The sequence below is a fragment of the Dendrobates tinctorius genome, unplaced genomic scaffold, assembly GCF_039654945.1.
Source record: "Dendrobates tinctorius isolate UK_male_01 unplaced genomic scaffold, ASM3965494v1 ptg000062l, whole genome shotgun sequence".
NCBI lineage: Eukaryota > Metazoa > Chordata > Amphibia > Anura > Dendrobatidae > Dendrobates > Dendrobates tinctorius.
Genome location: NW_027361730.1, coordinates 26916723 through 26932174, shown reverse-complemented (window position 1 = coordinate 26932174; position 15452 = coordinate 26916723). Strand labels below are relative to the sequence as shown.

At 45.0% G+C, this 15452-nt stretch overlaps 1 protein-coding gene across 1 annotated transcript in view; it reads right to left on the bottom strand.

Moving 5' to 3' along the window:
- The window catches only part of ARIH1 (ariadne RBR E3 ubiquitin protein ligase 1), an 84381-nt gene extending 76870 nt beyond the window's left edge, over nt 1-7511 (bottom strand). The window contains exon 1 of the mRNA XM_073579443.1: nt 6304-7511. Coding sequence (XP_073435544.1) covers nt 6304-6588 — 285 coding nt within the window. The 5' untranslated portion in view covers nt 6589-7511. The remainder of the gene's footprint in view (nt 1-6303) is intronic.
- Nucleotides 7512-15452: the final 7941 nt, after the last annotated feature.

Sequence of the window (15452 nt, the reverse complement as noted above, 5' to 3'; positions counted from 1 at the left end):
AAAAAAATCCAGTAATCTTATTGATCTCAAAACAGTACAGGAGATCAGATCCCTTGAATGTGATGAGAGTCCAAAAATAATTTTTTCATTTGCTGATCTGACAATACCAACACAATAATACCTTCTGCCTCCAAAAAGTATACCAAAAGACAAGAATAACATGCCTATATTCATTCTTTAAAGTCACACAAATATCCTAGACACTCACAGCAGGAAACCGCACATGACAGAATAAAGTCAGTTAATCATTTGCTTGACATGGAAATTATGGAGATGACAAACTCCAAGTCACACAACTGCAGCTATATGTGCTTGCTCATACCAGGTCACAGCATGATAGGAGAAGTAACACTTCTACACAGTCTAATGCCCAACAAGACAGCTAGAACTAACGAAAAAAGCCGTGCAATGAAGACTTATTTTAGGATAAATTTGTTTTTTGGATTTTCACTCAATTTGATTTTCCTCTTTCTTATCCATGTTGAGTCACTATCAAGTATTCATTAGATGTACATTAAGACCACTTAAGCATCATCGCTTGGCCACCAAGTGGCTACATGTGTTAAATAAGACAACTAGCGAAGACAAACATTACGACAATACAATGAAGGGGAGTCGTAGATTAGAAGATAGAACGGGCTGGGAATAGACTTAAGGCCCCGTCTCACTAAGCAATCTCGGTAGCGAGATCGCTGCTGAGTCACAACTTTTGTGACGTAACAGCGATCTCACCAGCGAGATCGCTGTGTGTGACAGCGATCGGCCCCCCTGCCGGTATCGCTGATCGCTGGAAGAAACCTCTGGACATTTCTTTGGTCGCTGGTCTCCCGCTGGCCAGCACGCATCGCTGTGTGTGACAGGCGGGAGACCAGCGATCAGCTGTAAAAAATAATAAAAAAAATTAAAAATATAGTTATTCTCACCTTCCGACGTCCTGTTCAATCATCTTGCCTCTCTCCATGCTCCGGCCCCAGTGATCCTTTGCATGAATGACCGTGAGATGTCACGGTCTCGAGGGATAACAAAGTCTCGCGGTCATTCATGCAGAGGATCACTGGGACCGGAGCGTGGAGAGAGGCCGGATGGCTGAACAGGACGTCGGAAGGTGAGAATAACTATATTTTTTATTTTTTTTATTATTTTTTACAGCGATGGCCAGCGATGCCGCACGCTCGGCATCGCTGTGCTGATCGCTGGTGAAGCTGTCTGTGTGACAGCTCACCAGCGATCACATAGCGATTCACCAGCGATCCTGACACCTTGATATCGGTGTCGGGATCGCTGGTAAGTTGCTTAGTGTGACAGGGCCTTTAGGAGAATGAGAAAAAGAAAGATAGTGGATAACTTGGTGACCCAGCAACATCATCTTGAGTGGAGGAGCACATGCTTGACCTCCGCTCCATTTACTGTCTATGGGACTCTTGGAGATCCCATACACAATCAATGGAGCAGAAGCCGTGCCTGTGCTCCTCCACTCCATGCAGGACAGGACTGCAGAGGCCTGTTCTTGCAGTTCAGAGAACCGATCTCAGGATTGTTGGGGGTCCCAGATGTGGTATCGGCAGCAATCAGCAAGTGATCTCAAATATTAGATAGAGGATGTCTCATTTTTGAGGTACAACCCTATAATTCATGGCTTTAGATTTTAGAGAGAAGTAGTATGTGGGTTTCAGGTTATTGCTTAATCATTTCTAACAGTGCCCAAAGGTCAGGCATAACCGATTTCATCAGATAGACTAGCTGCCACCAGCACTGGGTTTATATATGGCCACGAGTATTGTTACTCTCAGGACCCTTTAACCCAGAGTTCCCCAACTCCAGTCCTCAAGGCCCACCAACATGTCATGTTTTCAGGATTTCCCTTGTATTGTACTGGTGATGCAATTATCACCTCTGGACAATACTAAGGAAATCCAGAAAACATGACCTGTTGGTGGGCCTTGAGGACTGGAGTTGGGGAACCCTACTTTAACCTCTTCATGACCTTTTTTCAGCTTTGCGTTTGAGTTTTTCACTCCCCTTTTTCCCAGAGCCATAACTTTTTTATTTTTCCATCAATATGGCCAAGTAAGGGCTTATTTTTTGCGGGACGAGTTGTACTTTTGAACTACACCCTTGACTTTACCATGTTGTGTACTAGAAAATGGGGAAAAAATTCCAAGTGCGGTGAAATTGCAAAAAAAAAAGTGCAATCTCACACTTTTTTGTTTGACTTTTTTGTTAAGTTCACTAAATGCTAAAACTGACCTGCCACTATGATTCTCCAGGTCATTACAAGTTCATAAACACCAAACATGTCTAGGTTCTTTTTTATCCAAGTGGTGAAAAAAAATTCCAAACTTTGCTTTAAAAAAAAAAATAAAAAAATTGCGCCATTGCGATTTGAACTGCCATTTTTTTTTAATATTTTTAAAACTATTTTTCTTTAACTTTTGGCAAGCTTCAATAGCCTACATGGGAGGCTAGAAGCTGCCACAGCCGATCGGCTCTGCTACATATATGCGATGCTCAGATCGCCTTTATGTAGCAGTATTACATAGCAATCCAGCATCAACAACCATAGAGGTCTCAAAGAGACCTCTGGTTGTCATGCCGACACACCGGTGACCCACGATCACGTGATGCGGGTCACCGGTGAGCGTATTTCCGGCCATAAGTGCTTGTTAAATGCCGCTGTCAGAGTTTGACAACGGTATTTAACTAGTTAATAGCTGCGGGTGGATCTTGATTCCACCCGCAGCTATTGCGGGCACGTATCAGCTGTTCAAAACAGCTGACATGTCCTGACTGAGGTACTAAACCGTCTGATGTCAGTAAGGGGTTAATATTAACGAGGCTGTCTGGGATCATTTTATTTCCCCATACAGTTGCAGCTGTCAAAAGTAAACTTATACTCACCTTCCCCCACTCTAGAGATGCCTTCCTGTCACTGGCCCCATCTTTGTTGACAGGCTGCAGTAGTGAAGGCACAACAGCCCATCTGACTGCTGTAGGCAATCACTGGGCTCAGCAGTCTCATGCCGGTTACATAGACATGTACGAAAATAGTGATGGACTAAGAGAGGTTGTATATAGGAGAATGAATTATGGATCATAACCTGCTAAAAGATACTTTAGTACATTTTTTGATTTTGCAGAAACTAATAAAAAGGAAGACCTTTTTAGGAGATCCACGGACATTCCGGGCATCGTGGTCTAGATTCGAACCACAAAACAAAGATGTGTGAATCTGGCTTTACACTGTACCTACATTTTGAAAGGATTGTGAGGGGAGAAAAAATGAGCTACTAGGTAATCAAATATAAAAATGTAAATTTATTGAATAAATAATCAAGACTTACAACACTTAATTTCAAGGGTAAACACAATGAGGCTGTAGCAGGATAAGCCGGGTGCAAAAGAAGGGGGAACACCACTGCCCATTAAATGCATAAGTACCATACAGAAAAAGTTGATAGCAATTGTGTATACTAGTGAGAGGTATATATGCAATGGGAGATCTCAAAAGATGAACGGTCTCAATATATCTGGCAACGAACGAGTGCACATGAGAAAGAACCATATGCAACATAAAGCCACAATGGGCTGGCTACATTTAAGAAGATCTCATGACAAGATCTCCCCTTGAGAAAGCGGTGCTTTGTGCACGCGAAACGTGCGTTGGGGCCCTCACACCTGGCCTTGGGATCTTCTCCGCTGCCCTATACATCTACTGGTGAGTCTCCTTCATTTGGTCTCTATATGGCACGTTTGTCATGAGATCTTCTTAAATGTAGCCAGCCCATTGTGGATTTATGTTGCACATGCATATGGTTCTTTCTCATGTGCACTCGTTTGTTGCCAGATATATTGAGACCGTTCATCTTTTGAGATCTCCCATTGCATATATACCTCTCACTAGTATACACAATTGCTATCAACTTTTTCTGTATGGTACTTATGCATTTAATGGGCAGTGGTGTTCCCCCTTCTTTTGCACCCGGCTTATCCTGCTACAGCCTCATTGTGTTTAGCCTAGAAATTAAATGTTGTAAGTCTTGATTATTTATTCAATAAATTTACATTTTTATATTTGATTACCTAGTAGCTCATTTTTTCTCCTCTCAAATATGGTTAGCTTGAGCGGGTATGTTTTTCCCCTTTTTTAGGGATTTTTGGCATGGTGCCAATTGGCTTGTTCTTTGCCACCAAGGTCTTTTGTATTTTGAAAGGATTGTCCACTTCCAGGAAATTGGACCCCAAATGCTGTAAAATACCTAAAATAAAAAGCGACAGCTGTCCGACGCTGCTTAGGTCTCAGTGTTTTGGCTGCAGCGGTGACATCACATTGACATTGCGCATCACTGCTGTAGGTAAAGACTGAGCTCAGCGTCTCATGACGTCTGCTCAGTGACTAGCTACAGTGGTGATGTGACCTGTCAATACGATGTCACCGCTGCAGCCACAACACAGGACAGGAGAAGACAGGCCAGACTGGACCAAAGGAGCGCGAGCACCTGCTTAAGCCATGGGTCCAGAAAAGAAAAAAAAACACAGCAAATCTGCCAATGAAGTCTTTTTTTTGCTATTTAGTGTGCAGCAAAAATAACAATCTTTATTCTTTATTTTTTTAAGCTAACTTAATTCTTCACATTTTTATGGTGATCTATTAAAAAAAAATTAATAGTTTTATTTTAGAGGAAGGTGGGTAGACTTTATTAAACTTAATACAACATAACTTTTTTTCCCCCCTCTAGGGTACTTGAGGCTAGATTGCTCACATAATAAATTGAATATATAGCATTCCATAACATTGCCAGGCAAACTATCAGGCTGCTCCTCTGATGAGACCTAAAAGGAAAATGTGTACAGTATACTGGGGTACCTTTGAGGGTGCTTTCATACTGCGTTCTGGCATCCGTTCATTGGTCCCGTCGGGGTTTACGTCCAAACCCCCCCCCTTCCCCCGCAAAATGAGATTTGGGCATATGCGCCGACGGGGCCATAGACTAACGGTGCAGGCAGAGCAAACGTGTGATCTTTCGTGAATTTTTCTCGGGCATGTCCGCCTTCTAGAAGCGTACACCCAGACGCAGTAGACTGCATATGGGTGTCCATCTCTAGTAGGTGTAGATGCCGAAAAATGATGCACGACAGAGCACACGTTCACTCTGTGGGCACCATTACACTCTATGGCCCGAATCCCGTTTTGCGGGAGGTTTGGACACAAGCCGACAAAATGGGTGCCTGAACGCAGTGTGCAAGCAGCCTGAGAGAGGGAGCACCATCCATCCATCAGTCTACTGCTACCCTGCAACGTTGAAACGTAACAAACACCTTAGAAGCAGCAGTTGATACTAACAAGCATCTAAGATGTAGAGCAGCAGGAACCATACGTGTTTCAGGTACCCCAGCCCCCATGATGATGTACAGCTTACATCAGTTTGTCTTACCTAAAAGCATTTTAGGACATGTTCAACAATTTGCACGAAAAGTGTATTTTATGCTGTTTAGTAAAAGGATGCTTAGGAAACCAGATTACTGAGCAGGGGCTAGTAGCAGGGATAAATTGCATTGCTGATAGCAATTCTATAGAAAAAAAAAACAGAAAACTGTTATCCCAGTTACAAGAGACAGAAGCCATTTGATGAATTCAGCCCCCTTCTGAACACTCTTCTCCATAAGACCACTCGAGGAGCCAATTTTGATGTCACGTTAATGGGCGTCAATAGCGGACAGCCCAAAAGTAATATTCTGGTCACCTACTGTTCTGGCTTCTCCTGATATAAGTGCCATCATAGCAATGCTGGATCCATATTTAAATGGACTCTGATGGATTTTAGTGGCCTATAACAGACTCTGCCCAGTTTTCATCCAGATTCTGGAATATTTACAGCAAGAACAACACGGAAGGTAGTGATATTCTTAATCTGGAACCCCTGCCAGAAAGCATAACATTATGTGAATGCAGCCTTAGATATTAGTACGGACTACAATTGTGTATAATACATATATATATATATATATATACACACAAAAATCAAGGCAGCACTCCACGGCTTGAGGAAGGCTCAGTGTGAGCCGTAACGTCGCCCAGACATGTGGGTGTGAATGAAATTTCATTTTCACTTGGATATACCTTGGATTCCTGCCTTGATTTTTGTCTTCCTGTCTAAATTTGGGCAAGTATTGGCCCTTTTTTTTTTTTTGCCTGGGAGGCCTGGCACCTGCCAGTTCATATTGTGCTGTTCCAGTTTTGTATAATATAAATATACACACCCCCTAAGCCCACATTTCACATCCCTGACACATTATAGGAAATACCTGGATGACTTCATTAACTTCACGAATGCATTCTACCATGTGCTGTAGGATTTGCTCCGCGGTGAGGACCTCGTATCTGTAGTCGTCATCTTCCTCCCCTCCATGACCAGGTCCGAGGACACCTCCACCTCCTTCTCCGCCAATCCCGGCTCTTTCGGTTCCGCCATGTTCGTGTTCCACCAGCTCCACGTCGGCCAGCTCTAGCTCATCTTCAGGCTCGTCAGCGGCGCTGTCTTCACTGCACTCTTCATCGAAGTCATAGTTGTAGCCTTCGTCTGAGTCCATGTTCCCAGGTGTAGGAACGAGATAAAGACTACAAACCAACACTGGGTATCGGCTAGACAGGCTGTCCCGTCAGAGGAGATGGTACGGAAGCAGAAAACGCAGAACTATAGGAATTAATGGATCCGAAGCTTTTCCTAAAACCGGCCCGAACGCTAGCAGTCGCTGGTCTGTCTGTGGCCGGGCACGGTGGGGGTATAGGGGGCTACAACTGCTGCGATGCTGGCAGTACACGGGGATGATGGCTTTTACTACCTACTAGTACATATGTCATTAAAATAAAAAATAACTAAAACATATTTAACCCTTCGCGAGGCTTTCTGTATCACTCAGTATATGGAGCAGTCACATAGCTAACACTCATCAGCCTGATGTGGCCCCAGTGGCTAGACAGGGGAGCACCATGACATGTGGCAGCCTCCAGGCTGCACCTCCTGTAGTGTGTGAGGTGTGCACCCCTGCTCCCGTGTACCCTCAGTGAGTCACACAGGAACTGGCCGGGCTGTGGACGGAGCAGAGCGCTGAGCCCGGCTCCCGCCTCTATACGGTGTGTGGGGCCTTCTCACCGGACCGACCGCCAGCTACACACACACGGGGTTACGGTGTGTCCGAGGCAGACAGGCCTCAGGCCCCTCAATCGCCGCCCCTTCCCTATGCGCGCTCCCGTTCCGGTTAGTGCGCGCTCCCGGGGTAAAGAGTCCGCTGCTCCTCCGAGCCGAGAAGCTGCGCCGTTACAGATACTCTCTCAATCTCTTCAACTAACGGACAACCCCCCCTCCCCTGGTTCCGGTCTCCTGGAGACACCGTGCAGTTCCCCCGTCGCTGAGCCAACAAAGGGGCGGTAGCGTCACGCACGGGCACGTTAGCGCATCACCACCTGAGCGACCGCGTCGAGTTTCCGGCGAAGTCAGTTCGCCATCTTGGACGTGGAAAGAGAGCAGCAGAGCAGCTTTGTGTGTGGTCGGATAAGTGACTTTTTCAGGGAGCCATTTTGGTTGTGGCAGTGGGGTGTATGGGACGAGATTCACCTCAGCGCATAGTGTGACATATTAAAGGTGGCATAAACGAGGGGGCGCCATCATGACTGGAAAGTTAGTGCTGCCTCTAAACGCCACTGAATAGAAAACCTGGAAAAAGCATGATAACAAAAAGTGACTGAGATGCAATGGGTTTTCTATGGCTGAGGAAGGAAACAGGACGGAGGGCACAGCAGCAATAAAGGCAGGGGGCTACTGGACTGTGCAAAGGATAAATATATGGAGAAGAGAGAGAAAACACCTCACTGAAAAGTGTAAATAGTGCACACCAAATACCATACATAGATGAAAGAAATCATGGGAAGTTGGTTGAAAAAATAGAACAACACTGTTAAAAAAACAATTAAAGGGAATCTGTCACCTCATTTTTGCCCTATCAGCTTCCGGCACCAACATCAGAGGCTTATCTACAGCATTCTGTAATGCCGTAGATAAGCCCCCGATGTAACATGTAAGATAAGAAAAACACGTTATACTCACCGGAGGGGGGCGGTCCTGTCCGATGTGTGTCGCGGTCCGGTCTGGCTCCTCCCATCTTCATACGATGCCGTCCTCTTCTTCCCTTCCTGTCATGGCGCGGGCAGAGCAGGATACTGCAGTGCGCAGGCGCCAGACCTCTCCCGACAGGGCAGAGCAGTGAGCCTGCGCCGGAGCCACTACAGGAAGGGAAGAAGAGGACGGCATCGTATGGAGATGGGAGGTGTCGGACTGGAGAGACGCATGGCATGTCAGTCTCCACGGGTGATCCACGGACGACGTGAGGACACAAAGTGGACAAGAGATTTCTTGAAATCCCAGCCACTATGCTATAACATGTCCGCTGCGGGTTTGACGTTGAATAAGTACGCCGCGTCAAATCCGCCGCAGCTACGGATCGTGTGCAAATACCCTTAAACCCTGGATTTCACAACCACATTGGTAAAACCGCATTGCTAGGTGAAAATAAAGTCGGAGAAAGAATGTTTCAAAATGATTGTGCCTTTTAAGCTACATAATTAACCAGTGTTTTTAATGGAATGAGTCAGTTAAGGCTAATATATTGCATTTGGAGGAAAAATTTGAACATGATAAAAGAGATTATGCCAATATTGAAGGGTATACATTGACCACCAGACAACCAAATATAAGATCTATTTTTTTAAATGAGGTCATAAAAGGAATATATCACCTAAACTACGAGGTAAAGTTATTTTTTCTTATATGGAATCTCCATTGGACTGTACCGATGGAACTACTTCAGAGGAATTATGTAAACTCAACCACTAAGAAAAATACTTTACAAAATATCTCTTTGGGGCATTCTAGTGTTTCACCTATATATCGTGATCCAAAAAACACTATAGGATGGGAGGCAGGAAACATAAGAAACAACAGATGCCCTTACGTCAGAAAAAATAACGCAACATGCGGTTATCAATTTTTCCAGCTACGTCCCTTTAGAATCGCAAGTTTCGGTTCTGTCTAAAGGACTGTCTTTCTCCTCTACATGTCATTTCAATGTAATGTACAGTTATGGATGAAAGTGTTGGCATCCTTGAAATTGTTTCAGAAAATTATGTATTTCTCCCTGAAAATTATTGCAATTACACGTGGTTTGTTATACACATGTTTATTTCCTTTGTGGTATTGGAACAACACAAACAAAAACAGAAAAAAAGGCAAAACATAATTGCTGGTACCCTCATCTTAATATTTGGTTACACACCCTTTGGAATAAATAACTGCAATCAGTCACTTCCTATAACCATCAACAAGGTAGCAAAACAACCTCAAATTATCTGTGAGCCTCCACCTTATTTGACTGTAGTTACTAAGTTTTTTTTGAGAAATACAATGTTAGGTGTTGGGTTCCTGCAGCGGCTCAGCAGGAATCCAGAGCCTCACATTCTGCAGTCTCTCATTGTCTATCGACCGCAGAGGAGATTGCTCAGCAGTCTCAGCATCCCAGACGCTCTGCCTAGACCTGCTCTGTGGGTCTGGCAATTGCTGCCACCTTTGGGTCAGCAATAGCAATGCAGGCTGCTTTGCAGCAAAACGCTCCAGAGGCTGTCCTCTCGTCGCGCTACTGGGCATGCTCACGAGACGATCTCCTATTGGAGATCGGAGGTCACATGCTCAGGTCCTTCTCCTGATCTCATTGGTCCATCTCAGAAATCTGGAAGGTCCCGGAAGCGCATGGCTATAAAAGGTCCGCATGGCCGCTCGGCCATGCACTAGTATAGTCTCTAGTTGCTACTGTGTGAATGATGATGGATGCATGAACCTGCGAATGACTCATTAAGATCCCCTTCCTCTGATATTACAAGAGTAAAAAACGGAGTATTGGATTCAGTATAATATAAAAAGTTTTTAAGTTTTATTAATCACATGTACATTGACAGTTTTGGTAAAAAAGATATATAGGTACAAAATGACAGGACAAACACAGGGGGAGACAAAACCGTGAACCTGACCCATACCCACATATGTAGCTATAATGTTAGTCACAATAGTGACTGATAGTACCAGGGGGGAGTGGTAAGCAGTATCCCATTTAAACAGTAATTAAGACCACAATGGGCAATTAGACCAAAAATTCTCTGGGAGCTTACCAAGCAGAATACACGGACCCAACACCACAGGGTCTACCATTTTCGGTAAACAGTAGAATGATGTGCTGTTAGGAACGGCGGAACGCACTAAATAAAATAATAAAGTGCGTTCGCCACTCGGGGCCCACCGTGCAGTAGGTGGTATAACTGCTGCTAAGTGGTGGCAGACAAGCAGTATGGCGGTATGATGCACATGGGTTCAACTTCACCCGAAGTGCGTGGAGCGGCCTCTGTTCACACACAGAGGTGCCGCAACAAAAAACATACAAAACGCTGAACCTGTTAGTGACACAGGCTTCAGGTAGATGCACACACGGTATCTCGTCACAGGAGCAGGACCCAAGACAGAGGAGCTGCGTCCCTCTAGACCTACTGTGTGTGCCGCGTCGCTTCTGCGGACGCCAAGGAGGGCTGCAAGTGCAGCGTGGCGTAGGACACAGCCACTCGACGACAACACCAGAAAGCAAGCGCGATGTCGGACGCTAGCATAGCGGTGCGGTGAGCACAGTGGCTTAAGGTTTGCGACTGACTGGCGCTGACTGCTAAACTAATTCCCTATCCACATGCGTATTTTCAAAGGCAAGGGGTTTCAAATGAGTCAGTCAACAGAGTCATGCATCCGTCACCATTCACACACAGCAAGTATAGTTTATACTAGCGCATGGCGGAACGGCCATGCGCTCTTTTTATAGCCATGCGGGACCTTCCAGATCTCCGAGATGGACCAATGAGATCTGGAACAGGACCTGGGCACTTGACTCCCGATCTCCAATGGGAGATCGTCTCGTGAGCATTCCCGGAAGGAGCACAGAGGAACTTAGTCTCTGGAGCGGTCTGCTGCATAGTAATCTTCTCTGCAGTAGATGGGCAGCAGGAGACCGCAGAATGTGAGGCTCTGGATTCCTGCAGAGCAGATGCAGAAACCAGACGCCTAACATGTGCTTTACAAAAAAGCTCTATCTTGGTCTCATCTGTCCACAAGACGCTTTCCCAGAAAGATTTTGGCTTACATATATTTTGGCAAACCGCAGTCTAGCTGTCATGATCCAGCGTGGATCTGACAGATTAAATGGATAAGTGAACTTTTTTTCCTTTGGCTAGGTGCCAAAGTGATGTGATTGCCCCCGGTTGCCATTAGAATTATTACACGTGGTGTCGTTCATTCTAAGTTGCCCCGGTGGTGGTGAGTGGTAGTGCACTTTAGTTTCTTTGGTTTAGTGCACGTAATTATAATTCAGGTGTGAGGCTCTATAAAAGAGAGCCAGGTGTGTTTGATGACTGTTGGTGATATTGTGTGTTAGTCATTCACAAGGAAGCCTGGGTGAAAGGAGCTGAACATGAGTCCTGCGCAGCCCAGCCAGAGGGGACGAGTGGCAGCTATGTGGTCTGCAGGAAGGGCTGGCATGGCTTGGTGGAGTCGCAGTTTATGGTGTCGGCAGGAAGTGCTGGCATGGCTTGGTGGAGTGGCGACAATGGTGAGAGTTGCACTCAGCATGATGGACTTGGTTGCTGAAAGCTGGACTCAAGCATGCTGGACTTTTTGGCAGAAACTGGACTCATCTTTGGGACTCTGTTTACTGGGCAGCTGCAACTGGTGGTGGACTCTGCTCCAAGGCTGCACTATGGTGAAGGATCCAGTTATGGTGATGGATCCGGGTGGAGGACAATATGCACACAGGTGGTGGGCTCTGTTGCTAGGAGCGTACGCAACAGAGCAAAGCTAAGTGGTGTTTCCCCTGTATTGTCATTTTCCCTCATGTGTGTTTAGTGCAGTGGTGGGATTAGTTTCCGCACCGACCAATTCCCTAGTGAGGGTTTAGGTTCAGGGCGAGCTAGGGTTTTAGGTTCCTGTGCATCGCCCGGTGCGGAACCAGCATAGGGATCATTAGGAGTGCAGGGACACTCGCTCAGGGGAGTACAGGAGGTCTCCACTTTCCTATTCCCTATTGCAGGGCCCACCATTGTTAATGTTACCCAGGTTCCCCCTTTATTATTTAAATTTGCCTTACTGGAGGCGGGGTTTCCAGACTACTTTATATATATGTGTAATATCTAAATTCGCCAGTTGGAGGCGGTGTATCCAGCTGCACGTCCTATTATTTAAATTCGCCCAACTGGAGGCGGTGTATCCAGGGTCACGTGTGTCATATGGGTTCGCCTTGCTTTACTCGCTGCGTCCAGAGACACGTGACCGTGACATTATCACCAACCCTACATTTTTTTTTTCTGGTGAGCTTTCACCATGTGGAGACCTGTGAGTAATTGCTGCTGGGCCTCACTGAGGTGAGTGGGGAGCGGCAAGGTGTGTTAGAGCCACTGCAGCAGCAGTTATCAGGGTCTGGGGCCTCTGCTCAAGCAACCAGGAAATCAAAATGGCGGCTTTGGCAAATTGCGGGTCTGGCAAAAGCCCCCTTGAGTCGCTGCTGGGGAGCGGGACTTGTTCATGCAGGTGGACGTAACCAGACAGGTGGGTGGAGTTGGTGATCCTCCATGGTGCTGTCTGGGGTTCCCCGAGGTGAAGGGGTACATCCCTGTAGTGAGCAGACTGGTGTTATAGTGGGGTCCTCCTGGGTCTCCTGCCATAGCAGTTCATATCATTCAGATGTCGACGGATAGTTCGTGATGAGACTAATTCCCCAAGCCTGCAGGACAGCTTGAATTTCCTTGGAACTTGATTGGAGCTGCTTGCCACTATCCAGACTATACTGCATTGCAACTTTTCATCAATTTTTCGCTGCTGTCCACATCCATGGAGATTACCTTCATTGCCATAGGTTGTAAACTTCTTGATTATGTTGTGCACCATGTACAAAAAAACATCAAGATCTCTGAAGATGGACTTGTAACCTTGAGATTGTTGATATTGTTCAACAATTTTGGTTCTCAAGCCCTCAAATAGTTCTCTTTCTGTTCTCCATGCTTAGTGTGGAACACACAGACACACAATGCAAAGACTGAGTCAACTTATCCTCTTTTTATATAGTTTCAGGTGATTTTCATATTGCCTACATCTGTTACTTGTTACAGGTGAGTTTGAACAAGTATCACATGCTTGAAACAAAGTTGTTTACCCACAATTTTTATGCCAACAATTTTATCCAGCCCATTTTGGGGTTTTTGTATGAAATTATGTCAAATTGGCTTTTTTTTCCTCTGTTCTTTTTGTATAACAAAACGTGTAATTGTAATAATTTTATGGGAGAAATGCTTCATTTTATGGAACAATTTCAAGGATGCCAACACTTTCGGGCCATTACTGTATATAAAACGTTAATGGATGTTAGTTAGTTTGTTAAAGGTCTGAAATGTCTTTTTTTTCTTTATCCCATGAAGACAGTGAGTGTTGTGCATGTAGTCCATCACAGATTAATGCAAATTACTCATGTTATAAGATTGTCCATTTTGAGAAACAGGTAAATCTTTTACATCTCAAACAATCGCATGCTGAATCCAAAGGGAATGATACTAATTTAAATAGATTTTTTTCTATAAAAAAACTTTTATTATCCAGTTCAATTGTGTCCCTCTATTTTAAAGCAATTCAAGACAATAGTAGAAGAAGATTTAATAAAAATAAATAAGATAAATAAAAGTATGTCGTCCCAAAATATTGCTCATTTGGAATAGATAAAGATAAATTGGGGAATAACCCTGATCTGATAATTAGACAGGTGGATAAGGGGGGGGGTGGAGTTGTTCTTCTTGATGCAGGTCTTCATGAAAAATTGAATATGGACTTCTTGCAAGACTCTGTATACTCAATTTAGTTTTGATCCCGCTTTGACGCATCAGATTAAACTTAAATCATTTTTGGAAGAAGGAATAGCTATGGGAGCCATCACCAAGAAACTTAAAAATGATCTCTTTGTAGCATATCCAGTAGTGCCTGCATTTCATTAGATGCCAAAAGTACATAAAAATGTTTCCCCCCCCTCCTCTACAACCAGATGTTGCAGGAATTGATAGTATAGCTTGTAGCTCTTCCTGGCGCCGCTGGAGTGGCAGCCTGTTACAGTAGCTCCTTCTTTGCTCTCCTTTTTTCTCTATTTTTTCTATTTTTCCTTTCTCTTTTTTATTGTTACTATGGAAAACCATAAGAGGACCTGGACCTTCGATGGACTTTTTATCTTGTTTTTACTTGGATCTATTGTGTTGGGAAATCCAGGAACTGAAAAAGACCCTATTGTCTACTCCAGAGAAGCTATACTGCTGCTTAGGGACACAGCAAGGCAGCATGCTGCTAATAGACCAGAGGACATTCTACCAGAAATAAGGAGGACTAAGAAAAGAGATTGCAGAGCTGGAGCCCTCAAGAAAGCTAGAAGAAGGCGCTATAGACCTGCTCTTTCCTCCGTCATTATGGGCAATGTGAGGTCACTCGGGAATAAGATGGACGAACTGTCGGCGCTGACCAGACATCATCGGGAATTAAAGGAGTGCAGTATGTTGCTGTTTACAGAGACCTGGCTCACCGAAGGTACTCCGGACACTGTTGTCTCGTTGGATGGCTTTAAACTCATTCGCGCGGACAGGACAAGGGAGAGCGGTAAGAGGAAAGGCGGAGGGCTCGCGATATTTGTGAATGATAGATGGTGTGACTCTAGGCATATCGTGGTCAAAGAGCAAACATGCTGTAAGGACATTGAGCTATTAGCTGTGGGCATGAGACCTTTTTATTTACCGAGGGAACTATCGCATGTAATCATGATAGCTGCATATGTCCCCCCTTCTGTGAAAGCTGATGCCGCCACTGAGGTCCTACAATCCACAGTGAGCATGATGCAGTCCCTTCACCCCCAAGCACTCCTTCTGGTTTCGGGAGACTTCAATCATGTGTCTCCAGCATCCATACTACCCGGTTGCACACAGTATGTTACCTGCCTCACTAGAGACAACAAAATATTGGACTTGTTCTTTGCCAATGTGAGAGGGGCATATGCCTCGTCAGCCCTACCGCCCCTTGGAAGATCGGATCACAACCTAGTGCACCTCCAACCCGTGTACAAGCCACTTGTACAGAGAGAACCTGCTGTCACTCGCACAGTGAGGATATGGACTGAGGAGAGTGATGATGCTCTGAGAGACTGCTTTGAAACAACCACTTGGGATGTGCTGCAAGATTCCTATGGTGATGACATGGATGGTCTCACACACTGTATAACGGACTACATTAATTTCTGTGTAGACAACACGGTACCCACAAAAGTAGTGAGGTGCTTCTCTAACAATAAACCATGGA